Source organism: Neoarius graeffei, chromosome 8 (assembly GCF_027579695.1).
Source record: "Neoarius graeffei isolate fNeoGra1 chromosome 8, fNeoGra1.pri, whole genome shotgun sequence".
NCBI classification, from domain to species: Eukaryota; Metazoa; Chordata; class Actinopteri; order Siluriformes; family Ariidae; genus Neoarius; species Neoarius graeffei.
The window spans coordinates 13,638,609-13,652,430 of record NC_083576.1 but is presented as its reverse complement, the minus strand read 5'-3'; the positions used below and the strand labels follow the sequence as shown (position 1 = coordinate 13,652,430).

The 13,822-nt window shown below is 40.4% G+C and overlaps 2 protein-coding genes across 6 annotated transcripts; one reads left to right on the top strand and one right to left on the bottom strand.

Annotated features, from left to right (window-relative positions):
* Window positions 1–2,781: 2,781 nt before the first annotated feature.
* On the bottom strand, window positions 2,782–5,963 carry mif (macrophage migration inhibitory factor). The gene is made up of 3 exons (XM_060926854.1): window positions 5,737–5,963; window positions 5,276–5,448; window positions 2,782–3,095 (listed from the first exon to the last, which is right to left on the bottom strand). Exons 1-3 carry the CDS (start codon window positions 5,842–5,844, stop codon window positions 3,029–3,031), a joined length of 348 nt encoding a protein of 115 aa, XP_060782837.1. The 5' UTR covers window positions 5,845–5,963; the 3' UTR covers window positions 2,782–3,028.
* A 1,292-nt stretch (window positions 5,964–7,255) lies between these two features.
* si:dkeyp-121d2.7 (zinc finger protein 776) lies at window positions 7,256–13,319 on the top strand. Of its 5 annotated transcripts, none has more exons than XM_060927305.1 (5): window positions 7,256–7,472; window positions 7,806–8,123; window positions 8,366–8,556; window positions 10,839–10,920; window positions 11,377–13,319. In XM_060927305.1, exons 2-5 carry the CDS (start codon window positions 7,823–7,825, stop codon window positions 12,192–12,194), a joined length of 1,392 nt encoding a protein of 463 aa, XP_060783288.1. In that variant the 5' UTR covers window positions 7,256–7,472; window positions 7,806–7,822; the 3' UTR covers window positions 12,195–13,319. The 5 variants fall into 5 exon arrangements, with proteins under 5 accessions (XP_060783288.1, XP_060783291.1, XP_060783287.1 ...); XM_060927306.1 differs by having other exon boundaries at window positions 7,258–7,371; XM_060927307.1 differs by having other exon boundaries at window positions 7,305–7,323.
* The last annotated feature ends 503 nt before the right edge of the window (window positions 13,320–13,822 follow it).

Here is a 13,822-nt window from a genome sequence, read left to right as displayed (position 1 = left end):
GTTAATCTGTGAAACTTGACACACCAAATGATTTGTTGGTTAAAGTAAATTTCACTGTTTGCATTTGAATGGCTGGTCTGTTGGTGCGGTCAGAACAATCTGGAGCTGAACACGCTCAAAACTGTGGAGATGACAGTGGACTTGAGGAGGAGACCCCCACCCTGCTGCCCATCACCAATAACATTGTGACTGCTGTTGAAAGCTTCAGGTTTCTGGGTTCCACAATCTCCCGGGACCTGAAGTGGGAGACCAACACAGTCACCATCATCAAAAAGGCCCAGCAGAGGTTGTACATTCTGCGCCAGCTCAGGAAGCTCAACCTGCCTAAGGAGCTGCTGACACAACTCTACACTGCCATCATTCAGTCTGTTCTGAGCAATTCCAGCGTTATGGACGTGACACTTGAACTCAAAATGGCAACAAATGACCCAGTGCATGTTTTATTGTCTCCCAGTATTTAAACAGGTGTTGCATATTTTAAGGCTGTACCATACTGGAGAAGTGATAGAACAAGAACAATTCCCATAGTACATCTAGGGCATGCCAGAAAATGCCAATAAAAGATGCGTTATGGATGTGACAGAAAAAGTATCACTTTTCTTGGGTGACTGTACATTTTTATCAAACTCTGTGAAATTGTAAACCTAATGTCGAAATGGATATATCCATTTGATAGAGGGGTCCAAGGTGAATATTAAAAAAAAATCTTTGTTTAAAATATTTTGTATTTCATGCAGAGTTTCGGAAGGAAAAGTCAGCGTTATGGATGTGACGAAATTCCGTTATGGATGTGACGCGTCTGAAATAGACATGGCATATGTTTAGAAAATCAGCAATTTAACCACCATAACCCTTTGAAAAACTCTCTAAATATCAGCTAAAACTATCAAAGTTCTTAAATAATATTTAGGATGGCTATTGTTTTGCTGTTTTGTGGATTTTAGCATACATTTCTGTGGCTTGTGGCAATAATATAGAATTGTACATGATCAAAGTTGATTTTAGCTTGGGTTTTACATTATAAGAAAGAAAGACTGACAGTGACATATTAGGTTGGTTACAAATTGGTTCAACTTATTCACATCTGTAAAATACAGGCCTAGGTGATATCTCTGGGAGTGGTTTTGATGTATTACATGTTGCTTTATTTTTGCATGGTGAGGTTGACATTTACATGGAATTGCCCTTCTCTGCTCTTCCATCACTGTTTGGTTTGGATCGGTCACCAAACAGGACAAGAACAGACTGCAACGGACAATAAGGTCTGCAGAGAAAATTATTGGTGTCAGCCTGCCCTCCATCCAAGACCTGTACCTGTCCAGAGTCAGGAAACGGGCAGGTAACATCTCTGCAGACCCATCACATCCTGGTCACAATCTGTTTAAACTTCTCCCCTCTGGGAGGCGATATAGATTACTGTATGCAAAAACAACCAGACACAAGAACAGTTTCTTCCCTCAGGCTGTCTCTGTGATGAACAGCTAAAACCAGACTCAAATATCAGTAACATCAACTGTGAAATATCTGCACACTCATACCGTCATTCTGTGCACACTGTATATTTATATTTACTAATTCATCCTTGCACTATGCTGTCTATACATATATTTACCCTTCTACATGTACATAGCTTTTTGTTTTTGTCTACACTTTTTATCTGTTTGTACTAAGAGAGTTAAGTGAAACCGGAGTCAAATTCCTTGTGTGTGTTCACATACTTGGCAAATAAATTATTATTATTAGTTTTATGTACACAGTGTATAAAGTATTGAGAAATTCTGAAGAATTAATTTTAACATCTCTTAGTAATGATACATAAACTATGAAGAATTCATTAGGATAATAAATACCCCATTTCACACTCGCACTGAAAACTGTATATTTAAGTTACTCCACAAAATCGAGTTGTACATGAGCTGATAGCCGAGTTGGCTATAATCCACGCATGATGAGACTGAGTGGAATAACTATTTTATTCTATCCACATTCATTGGATTTTGAGAAACGGAGCATTTTTTTTGCAAATTTGATAAAAACTTTATACAAAATGTCTGACAAAATAATTTCTGCTTAGAATGTAAACAAACCGGCAAAATGACTAGCAATTTGTGAAAAATGCTATCATAATTCTTGAAAAATAAAATGTGGGTTTTTTTTTTGTATTTTTGTTTTTGAATAGTTTTTATTTCGTCCTTGGTTGGTTCAGCAACACGCGCCGACATTTTGTTTTTCTCTACTCACGGTATATGAGCTGATAGCCTAGTAGTAGAGTAGCCAATTAGAGCACGCAATTGCTCATATCCAGTGAATGTGGATAGAATAATTTCTGCTATTATGCTCTAATGGTGTCCTGTAGGACCAGGAACAAAACAGTAAAGCTGAAATATTAATCTATCGCTAGGTCTGATGACCGAGTTGGCTCCACTGGGAAGAATCAACATCGTCAGGATTGCGTGTTGTAAATGAAAATGTAACGATATTGCAATGGAACTACTCATACTGTCTCAATGTAATGAAAATTTGCTATCTATCCCATGTTGTTTTTACCTCTTACAATAATAGGTTTCTTATGTAAAAGGGGTTAAATAAATCCTGGGAACACTGGGTGTGAAGCTGTGGATGTGATACCAGTCTCACAGGGCATCTTACACACCTATGGCCAATTTAGACTCGTTAAATCAACCTACAGTCATGTTTCTGAGAGGTGGAAGGAACCCAGAGAACCCTGAGTAAACCCACACAGACATGAGGAGAACATGCAAACTTCTATAGACAGCAAAATAAGCGCATTCATAAATCTTTTATTCATGACTTATTTTACATTTTAGCAAGGATTGTGAAGGGATATTAAGACCTTAATAGGAAAAACAACAGTAACATGTACAGGACATGTAACCTCTATGAACTACAACTTAAATTAAGTAAATCTATATTAAAGTGACGTATACAGCAAAATCTATCATATCTCTAGTGTGGTCCTGTTTATGACTCCTGAAGGAATGGGAATAGATGGGAAAATCGAGTTCCTTTAACCAAAGGTGGAGTTGTTCCAGGCCACGTTTGATGCGTCCATGTCGAAAAAGTTGATGTAGATCCTGAAACAGTGGAGAGAAAAAGAGAACAACACTGTTGAATTTTTAAACCTGATTGGTCAGAAGGTGTTGTTAATGTTCTAGAACAGCAGCAGGTTCATATTAACACACTTGTTCTAATACGTTATCGTGTCTATCGCAACAGCTCATTCACAGGAATTTGTACGGTGGACACGGCACGTCACCTAAACCTAATCACAAACATTAAAATGTGTTATTTAAGAAAATAACATGTATAAACTATTGATCTGGTGAAGCTTTCTGTAAGGAATATTTCTTTAATGTTCATGGAAGGAGTCTCTAGTGTAAGTGCTTTGTAACAGTAGCTGTGTTTACATGTACACATTTTTTACATTCGAGACAAATTCATTCCGATCTTCAATTCCAAACATACCATTTACATCAAAGAGATCAGACGGATGTGTATGTCCCAAATATACAACTGGAACGGAATTTCTGACGTGCACATTCCCACACAGCTAGCTTACTTCTTTACCACATGCTGCCATGTTTCACAGCTGTTTACATGGAAAAATTTCATTCAGATCAAGTTTGAATCATCGAGTCATTAGGGTCCATGTAAATGTAGCTAGTAAGGAAACCACAGGAAAGTCCTCAGGACAATGGAGTTTTCACTTTCCAGTTTTTTGGTAATCATCTTCCAGCTGCTCCCATTAGGGGTCGCCACAGCGGATGTGTTCCGCATATTTGATTTGGCATAGGTTTTACCCCAGATGCCCTTCCTGATGCAACCCTCCCCGATCTATCCGGACTTGGGACCAGCACTAAGTATACACTGACTTGTGCAACCCCAGTTGGCTGGGTGTTTTACTGAATCTGCATGTCTTTGGGAGAAACCAGAACACCAGACACGGGCAGAACACACAAACTCCACACAGAAAGGCCCATGTCGGCCGTGAGGTGAGGTCTGAACCTTCTTGCTATGAGGTGACAGTGCTAACCACTACACTACCATGCCACCTGATTTCTTGGTAATACAACCAAGAATTACTCGGGGAGGCCTTGGGGAAGTCCAAGGTTAGATAACCTTTTGGAACCAAAAGGTTGCTGGTTCGATTCCCTGGACCAGCAGGACTGGCTGAAGTGCCCTTGAGCAAGGCACCTAACTCCTAACTGCTCTGGCAAGAGTGGTGATGTATTTTGTGTCTGATTAGCCAAAGAAAAACTGATGACTTGATTATTGTCCTGTTTTACACCGTGGTGTGTTGGGGGGGGGCAGCACATCCAAGAAGGACACATCCAGGCTGGACAAACTGATCAGGCGAGCCGGCTCTGTGGTCGGCATGAAGCTGGACTCTCTGGTGACGGTGGCAGAGAAGTCGTCTATGGACAAACTACTGAACATCATGGACGATGCCAGTCACCCTCTGCACACCATCATCAGCAACCAGAGGAGCCTGTTCAGTGACACAATGCTCCTTCCCAAGTGCAGGAGGAACAGACTCAAAAACTCCTTTGTCCGTCACGCCATCAGACTGTACAACTCCTCTCTGGGGGGGGGGGAGGGGTAACAGGAGGACAGAGGATGGGAAGGAGCAGTAGTCTAGCCTAACAATAAGCAATAGTGGACAACGTGCAATATAAAGTGCAATATCTCTCCTGCTGGCCCCCTTCCTCTCTTCCCAATATCTTATTCTTTTTATATTTGTATATGTAAATAATTTATTTTAATTTATCTAGAAGTTTTCTCTATTTCTTTTCTCCATTTATCTGTAATGATGCTGCTGAAATCTTAATTTCCCTGAGGGAACCCTCCCAAAGGGATCAATGAAATTTTATCTAATCTAATCAGTTCAGGCAGTGTCAAGCCAAAATGAAACTGGTAATACAAGAAGCTGTTTTTTTGTATCTTATTAACTGAGAGAGAGAGAGAGAGAGAACTGGCTGGTCAGGGAATGCCCGTTTATAGCTGCTATAACAAGCAGGAATTTGGTTTTGTTTCATGTATGTAGAAAAACATTAAATGTAACTATAAATGAATAAAATATAGAAATGTGTCATTCAATATAATTTCAACAAAGCAGTTCGGGACATGTTCTTGTAGAAAAATAAGGAGCTTCAGTTAGCAAGGATTATTTTGCGATCACAACACTCATCATACTTCATGTGTATTTCTTCTGCTTTTCAGTGAATGTGGTGTGTGTGTGTGTGTGTGTGTGTACCTGTCCGGTGAGATGCCCAGATGTTTATTCAGCAAGCCCATGAGCAGTTTGGAATACTGTTTGTTCTGTGAGCCTCCAATCTTCCCGATGCTGTGGAGGGAGCAGAGGGCACATGGGTCTGCTTTGCCCCCGAACATCATCATTTGATCCGGGATGATGTGAACAGCAATGTACTGGGAGGAACAAAAAGTTCACACTCAAGTCTGATTCACAAGTATACACAGTATGAAATATTGTGAAATTATATATAGCATGATATATGAAATTTTATATATAGCATACACAAACACACTGCATGGTAAAGGAGGAGAATCATTAACATTATCCATGCAGACCTGTAAATCTGACTGCTAAGAGGAAATCAACAGTGTAGAACAGATCATTTCTAATCTAATTCCTCCAGGACACACAGACAGCCATGTGGCCTTCAGAGCTGAGCATGAGCTCCATCTCCAACTCACATTGGCTGGTTTCCCCATGGCTTTCGCGAGCTCCTGGGTCACTTCACACATTAATCCCTCAGGAACTGCACCTTTCGAAACATTTGTATTAACCACGAACATCGGCATGGCGACAGGCTTCCTTTAAAACACCCCACAACTGAGAGGAGAAAAGAAAATTGATGTCCTGTGCACAAAATGACGTTTCAGTTAAAGTGAATAACCGGATACTGTTCTCGGCCCCCACGTTTTCCTACAAGCCCCGCCTCCTGCACTTTTCAACCCACCGATTGGTCAGCAAAAAAGTCAATCAAATTACCGTAAAATCCAGAGTAGTAAAATAAAAGCAAGGTAGACGCACAGAAAAGCAATTATGGCATAATTATATAGCTGACTCATATGAAATCTTATTATAGCTTTCTTACAGTTTGAAGACTAATCTTCGTTTTGATTAATTAAAAAAATTCATGAGATGAGACATGTAAACAGCTTTTATTGTTATAATGTTTGTTCATATTGTTTTTAGAGCATCGAGACTGTGAAATGGTTTGAAATAAACTTTTATTATAAAGTATAATGATCCGAATAAGATTTAAGTTGGCAGAATTTAGCTGTACCATTAGTCATTAAAATGCAAAAAAAGGTAATAATAATTAATTAATTAAATAAATAAATAAATAAAATTGTAGTAAATGTTCACAGATTTTTTTTTTATTAACAATAATAATAAAATACAAAAATATATATTTTTGTACAAATCAGTCTTTAACGTTTCTGAAATTATGGTAATTTTTTTTAATCTACATACACTGGACTAGCAGTAAATAAACTGCTGTGTGAAAATGGTTTAAAACAACACCAAACGGCAAAGAAGATAAACATTTAAAAAAGAAGGAAAGAAAGAAAAACTACCGTTTTACCTCCAACACCAGGAAGTGAAATCACAATACGGGTAGGAAAAGAAACAATACGCCCACTCAGAACTTCTTCCTTTTCAAATCATGTGAGAAAATGTTAGAAAGAAAGAAAGTTTTTGCCCCCGTCGCATTTTAAGGTCTAAATATGTACAATACTATATATATATATATATATATATATATATATATATATATATATATATATATCTTCCTAAAAATGTTCTACACTCAGTCTGATAGGAAAACACTGTATATCCACACACAACCGTTAGCAACTTAAATTTCTAGATTTTTCTCTGAACATGCACATGTATTTATTTTTCTGAACATTTATATCTTCCTTTGTATTTGCTGTTGTTGTTTTTTTCCCCTGCTATATTATTTACTGTACCCGTATCTTACATTTACACATTTTTAAAACCAAAATAAAATAACATTACGTCCAAAAAAAAAAAAGTAATTTTTAACCATGCTTTTAAACGGCGCAAGCGTTTCTGACATTTACGCTAAGAAATCCGCGCATGCGTACATCTTCATTTCAGGGAGGCGTGAAAAAAAACCCGGTTTCACTTCAAACCGCCCTGTATTTGGAGCTAGCGTGCACTATATAGGGTGTAGAAAACATTATGTAATGCCTCAGACAGGCCACTGGAAAGAAAGGAGTGTGTTTATTTGGGACACGGCGAGTATCGTAGGCGAGAATTAAAAGCACTTGAGTTTGTGAAGGGGGAATAATAAGGTCTGGGTTTGTTGTGTGAATGGGGAAGAAGGTTGTTTTTATTTGTGTTTTGTAGGTAGGTAGGTGTGGGAGCTGAGAGTAGAGTGAGGATAAGCTGTGCGGTAATGTTGTCTTTTTTTTTTTAAAAAAGCAGTGTGTGTGAAGTTGTGATATCCGAGTCATTAGATAATAATAATAATAATAATAATAGGATTGAAGGTGAATGTATAGTAATGCTGGTTTAGTTGTGGTGTAAACAAGGGGTAGTTAAGCTTGTAGAAGGTTGCATGGGTTTGTTTTCAGTTTAAACTTTTCACCCTGAGCTCAATAATATGCTTTAAAAAATCCTTTGCATCATAGCAAGTATGAGTTAATGTTGTGCACTTTGAGATGATGGTGAGTATAGATGATCTAGTGCAGTATAGTGAGAATAGTGTGCATGTGTTTATTTCTAGCTCGTGCGTAAAGTGCCATGGCGGACTCGGTGAAGACTTTCCAGGCGCATCTGACCGCTGTGATGGACAGCCTGGTGCGCGCCTCTGTGTGCGAGATCACCAAGCTGTTCGAGGACACGGTGAACGACTACCTGGTGGAGATCTCGCTCAACCGGAAGGAGAACGAGGCTCTGAAGCTGCGCCTGAGACTCACCGAGAACAAGCTGAGGAACGAGCGGAAGTACGGGCTCGCTTGGGCGGCCAGTCGGCGCGCAGCCGGCCTGCTCGCTCCTGATGAGACCGGCGCAGCAAAAAAGCACAAGCTGGATCCTAGTAGTAGTAGGCACAGGCACTTTACTGCTTATTACTACTAATGAGTGCTTGTGGATGCCTAACTTTGGCTTTTTAGTGCAACCAGAATGCACTGAGAGAGAGAGTGTAATGGCGACCTACTCCTCAGCTTGCTCTCTCTCTCTCAGTTCTCATTTCTCTCCCTGTTCTTCTCCTTTCCTCTGTCTCACTCCCTCCCCCCTTCCTGATCTCCTCTCCCCTCCCTTCCTCCCTCCCTTTCTTTCTTTCAGGAGGCAAGCAGGCCAAGGAGTGGAGCGGTGTGTGGGAGGAGGGGGTTGGAGGAGCGAGGGAGGAGAGGAGGGAGGAGACGAGGGACGTGTGTCACACGCTTCCACCAACCGCAGTGGAAGGAGAGGAGCAGGAGGAGGAGAGGAGACGCGTCTCCGGGGAGAGAAAGGAGGTGGCCAGCGTTAAAGAGGAGGTGAGCGGGCCAATCGGAGACGAAGAAGCTGATTCACGGAGTGATAAGGAGAGAAATGGCAGGAGGGAGGGAGGAAGAGTATGATGAGGAGAAGGAGGGATCTGTGCGCGAGGAACGAAACAAAGCAGGAGCACCGGAGACAAGAGACACTCAAATTTGCACAAATGAAGCCAACTGCTCTTAGTCAGCTGGGACTTATCGTCATTCCTGTATATAATTTTTATATACGTCGGAGAGAAATGTTTTATCTTGCAATGTGTAATAATACAGCAGCGCACTACGCAGATACAGACTTTGGGGTTTTTTTTTTTTTAACTTGCATTTGTCTTGAGGACGGGTTCGTAACCCTGGTCCTGGAGCACTCCCTATCATTCATATATATTTTAGTGTTTTCCCTGCTCTAACAACCCTCTAAACTCAGGAAGGGCTGTTAATTAGCTGGGAACCTGTGGCCTAGAGGGCAAATAGTTTAAGCAACCAGAAGAAAAAAAACCCCTCCTTATTGACCTGGAATACAATAGTTTTCATTTTCACATGATTTTAAACATGATTCACTTCACAGTGGTGTGACAACACGCCTCAATACTATAATCATAGTGTGTGTGTGAGAGAAAGGAATAATCGTTCTGATTCCCACTGCCTGCTGCATTATGCACATCATGCCTTGACTGATAACTGAAATGTTCAACAGCAACTTATCTGGCAGAAGCTACTTCCAGTAAAATCGCGTGCTCTGATTGGTTCCTTGGCAGGCAGAATTTTCCCGTAATGCTCGTGGGCGATTATGGACTTACTTTCCAAGACGCTGGCTTTCATTGTTGCAAAGAAATAAGCAAAATGGTAAAAATAAATAAATAAAAAAGATTAAATGGAAATCAAAAATGGCTGAAAGACAAACAAGTCATCGAGTTATTCAGGAAATAGGCAATGAAAAGAATTTAGGAACCGCTAACAGAAATTCAGGTTTGAAACTGCTAGCTGTTTATTCCGCATGTGTGACTCAGCTATGTTACACACATGACATAACTGAAAGCAGGGTCACGCCTCATTATAATGACCATGTTTTAATCTTAGAAAAAAAAACCCACATAATAAACTCCTTATTAACCTCACTTGTTCTGTTTTTACAGAAAAATATCAGACTGAGGTCTTGATAGTACAGACCGGTCTGTACTGTCAAGACCTCGGTCTGATATTTTCCCGTACAAGCGAGGTTAATAAGGAGTTAATACTGACTTTTTTTTTTTTTTTTTTTTTTAAGATAATGATTATACGTTGATTAATTTGCCTTATCTTGTATCAGTGCACTTAACCATATAACTAGCCCACCATACCTTATTCCTTTACACTGGATACCACTTTGTCGCCTCGTCAGTTTCCAGGCAAACCGAACATCGGACTGGGCAGGACATTAGAGGTGTAATGTGGTATTGCTATGCAAATTTGGATGTGTACCCTGGTCATGTACAATTCCTGTTGTGCAAATCGGCATCCTCTTAATTATGCGTGTAATTCAATTGCACTGTTTTGTGGCAAGCCTGCCAGGCTACCTGCACTTGTGAAGTCTGATAGTCTGACGTCTTCAGATCACAATAACAACACACGTTATGTTATGTCATGTGGCCATGTTATAATGGTTGAAAAGAACTCCTTGGTAGCTTTCAAACAACACCAGAGGTCTTGGGAGATGGTCATTTTAGCTGCCTTGGAGCTCTGTTTCTGCTATCGAGCTCATTATGCTTGTCAATCATTTTGAAAGTCCCTATGTCAGATACTTTTTTTTTTTAATTATTATTAATTTAATCAAAATCTTTGAGAGAATTTATATATATATTTATTTTTAAGATATGGTGGGTTTTTTGGGAGTGATTTTAGTTTCATGCATACAAAAATGCACATTGTTTTGCGTTGTTTATTAATCAGAAATTAAAAGAGTATTTTTTTTCCTTTTTTTTTTTTCGAATTTTGAAATTGTGAAGCCAGTATTGTGAATCGAATGCAGTTATGACGCAACATTACAGCTCCTACTTACCTGGTTGGCTAACTATTGAGTTGAGGATTTGCCTGTCGGATGGCTGGATAGACAGATGGTTACAATATGCTTTACCCTATAAAGGATTTAATAATGTATTCAGAGTCGACTAGCAAATTTCCTCCATTATCAAACACCAGTATGTACGCGTGTGTGTGTGTGTGTGTGTGTGCACACGCATGCATAACCCAGTTTGCAGAATACCGTGTATATAAACACAACGGCCTGTTATTTCTCTGTGTTTGATTAGGAGGATGTTTACAGGTGCGAGTCAGTGAGGCTGCTGCAGGAGGCGCTTCAGATGAGCCAGACTGAAAGCAACACGGCACACGGTGAGCACCACGAGGCAGCATGTGGGTAAGAGAAGAGAAGGCGTATAGCTGCGTGCTTAGTGTGGGAAGGAGAATGTGGCAGCTTTGTGCTGAACAGTGGTCATGCTGGGACTGATCCCTGGGTATTATTTAATTCCTCCCTGCTTCGTCCCATCTTCCAACAACGTGCCTGTAGGTGAATTGGTGACTCTAAATGGTCTGTAGATGCAAATTGGTGTTCCCATCCGTCCTGCGTCATGCCCAGTGATCCTGGGATAGACTTCGGACCCAATGTCACCCTAACCGGGATAAAGAGCTTACTGAAGGAGAAGAATGAATGAATGAATGAACTTGGCTCATAAGTTTTTAACTGTTTAACTGCAGTAGTCTAATGAAGAAAGATGATGCATAGATATGTGCGTTGAGCTAGAGCTTGTTCTTGATTGTTTTTACATTAACTTGTCCATTTCTGTTTAGAAGATTTGGATCCGGTCTCTACTGGTCCAGGATCAGCTGTGGGTGAAGTATGGGAGCAGCCCAATCTCTCAGCCGGACCTACAAACAGCAGCAATGAGCTCAGCGGGCTAGAGACTGCTACCTTAAAGGTGGAGTGTGAGAGGGAGGAGGCGGGATCTGCACTGACCAGCCCGTCCCATGCTACGGACCGAGCCGAAGGTGTGGAGTTCATCGGCCTGGACGGTTTGTGTAGCTCTCAGCAGGACCCTGCTTCCTCAACGTGTGAAGCCAACACTGCTGAGTTAGGCACCGGGAGTCAGGAAGATGACGAGGAGGAGGAGTCAGGTCGAGAGGGTGAGGACTTACTGCATTTCTGCCCTCAATGCGGTGGCGGCTTTAACTCCGCATCGGACCTGGCTGAACACGTGTGCCCGTTGGCTGAGGAACGTTTCCAGTGTTCGGTGTGTGGCCGGGCCTTCAGTCACGCCTGGAGCTTGAAGAGCCACGAGTGCATACAGGTGGGCGAGCAGCCGCACCGCTGTGAACTCTGCGGGAAACGCTTCACACATTCGCGCTCCCTTGAGCGCCACCAGCTGGTACACACAGGCGAGCGTCCACACCGGTGCCCACAATGCGGCCGCAGTTTCAGCCGCCTGGGCAACCTCGAGCGGCACCAGCGCATCCACACGGGCGAGCGGCCGTACGAGTGCGGAGCGTGCGGCAAACGCTTCAGTCGCATCGAGTACCTCAAACGGCACCAGCAGATCCATAGTGGAGAGAGGAACCAGACACTTGGCGACACGGAGCTGAAACGCAATCAGTGCTTCTCCAGCGCTTGATAAACTGCTTAATACTTGACCTAATTCTCCATCCAGCTTTAAAAACCAATGATCCATACTTCTGAATGTCCTCAGATCCTTGAAGCTGATTTATTTTCACACATGAATCATATCTCATAGGGCTTCATAATATGTATGTCATTTGTTAATCATTTATTATAGGATTAGCGCTTTTCAATACTGATATTGGAGAAGCCTACATAATGCCAATAAGCACAAACTTTTTTTTTTTCTTTCCCCCCCAGATAACAGCTCTGTGGGTGTATTTTGGGAAAATCTGGCATTGGTGTAATCCTTAGATTAATCCTTATTCTTATTTGGTATGTCAGATCTTTAAATGTCACACATCACAGGCTCATTGATGTGTGGTTTTTTTTTTTTTTGGTTTGTTTTTTTTTTAAATATGTTAGGAGTCATATCACAGTTGAGACATGTAGAAGTAGAATCATAATGTACTCCTCCTTTCTTTTCCTCCATGTTGTACAGCCCTAATATTCCATCTTTTCCTGAATCTAATCATCCTAAAAACAGCAAGATGTTAGATAAGACTATTTTATTTCATTTGAAACATGTCAGAGAAAGTGTGTGTGTGTGTGTGAGAGAGATCCTGATCCTAAAAAAAAACCAAAACAAAGTGCACACATTCTTCTGCATCAAACAAGCACTACCTTTTGTGCATTACACTCTGCGTCAGTCATACGGTTAGGTGTCTCTTGTATGTCTTCCTCAGCCAGAGCTGGATTAAAGTCCGCGTTTCATCTGTCAGATGAAATCGGGATTCTAATCACTGATTTTATACCACTTATAGTTTGACACCTCCATATAAAGCCTTATTTGAATGGGATTCGTGTCTCTGGGTGAATTCTGGAATTAGTCATTTTATACACCATGTCCAGGAAAACTCCCATGTCTGTGTGTAGTAAACAAATTTGTATCACACCTGATCATATGTTGTTTTATATACATTCAAGGTTAGAATGTTATTGGCTCATTTGCAGTTATTTTATTTATTTCACAGCATTTAACATTATATGGTTAATAGAAATGCTGATCGATTTATTTCCAGAAAACTAAAGGATATACGATATGTTGTATAAATAAAAGGCGGCTTTGTAAATGACTATAAAAGCCATTTTAATCAGCCTGTGTGATCAGATGCAGTTTTCTGGTTCCATCATTACATACACATGTTAGCTGATTTAAATACTAGAGCCTGACCAATAACTATAAAAAGGTTTGTGATTTCCCGATAACCGATATTATCAGCCGATACCCCACCCCTCAAACAAAAAAGACAAATATATCTTCAGTGAATAGTATAAAAATAGTCAGGTAGGCCTAAATGTACATGAAAAAAGAAACTATGTACAAAACAGAATTACTTATTTATACTTATGACCATATATACGTACATAACTATTCATTTGGAAACATGCACATATATTAGTTATGGTTTTTTTTTCAAGGTATAGCCTACTTAATTACAAAAAAAAGTTCAATCCATCCTCATCACTCAAGTAGAACATCTATTTGACAATAGTGTTAATGTAACTATGAAATAGAATACTTGTTTATTTCGAGGAACTGTAGGGGAAAAAAATCAGTTAAAACTAAAAAATATTATTTGT

Coding starts and splice junctions, on each gene's coding strand:
- mif (XM_060926854.1), bottom strand. CDS start 5,844: ATGCCGATGTTCGTGGTTAATACAAATGTTTCGAAAGGTGCAGTTCCT. Junction 5,449..5,736: donor CCATGGGGAAACCAGCCAAT/GTGAGTTGGAGA, acceptor TGTTCCTCCCAG/TACATTGCTGTTCACATCAT. Junction 3,096..5,275: donor CTGGGCATCTCACCGGACAG/GTACACACACAC, acceptor CCACTGTTTCAG/GATCTACATCAACTTTTTCG.
- si:dkeyp-121d2.7 (XM_060927305.1), top strand. CDS start 7,823: ATGGCGGACTCGGTGAAGACTTTCCAGGCGCATCTGACCGCTGTGATG. Junction 8,557..10,838: donor TGGCCAGCGTTAAAGAGGAG/GTGAGCGGGCCA, acceptor GTGTTTGATTAG/GAGGATGTTTACAGGTGCGA. Junction 10,921..11,376: donor TGAAAGCAACACGGCACACG/GTGAGCACCACG, acceptor ATTTCTGTTTAG/AAGATTTGGATCCGGTCTCT.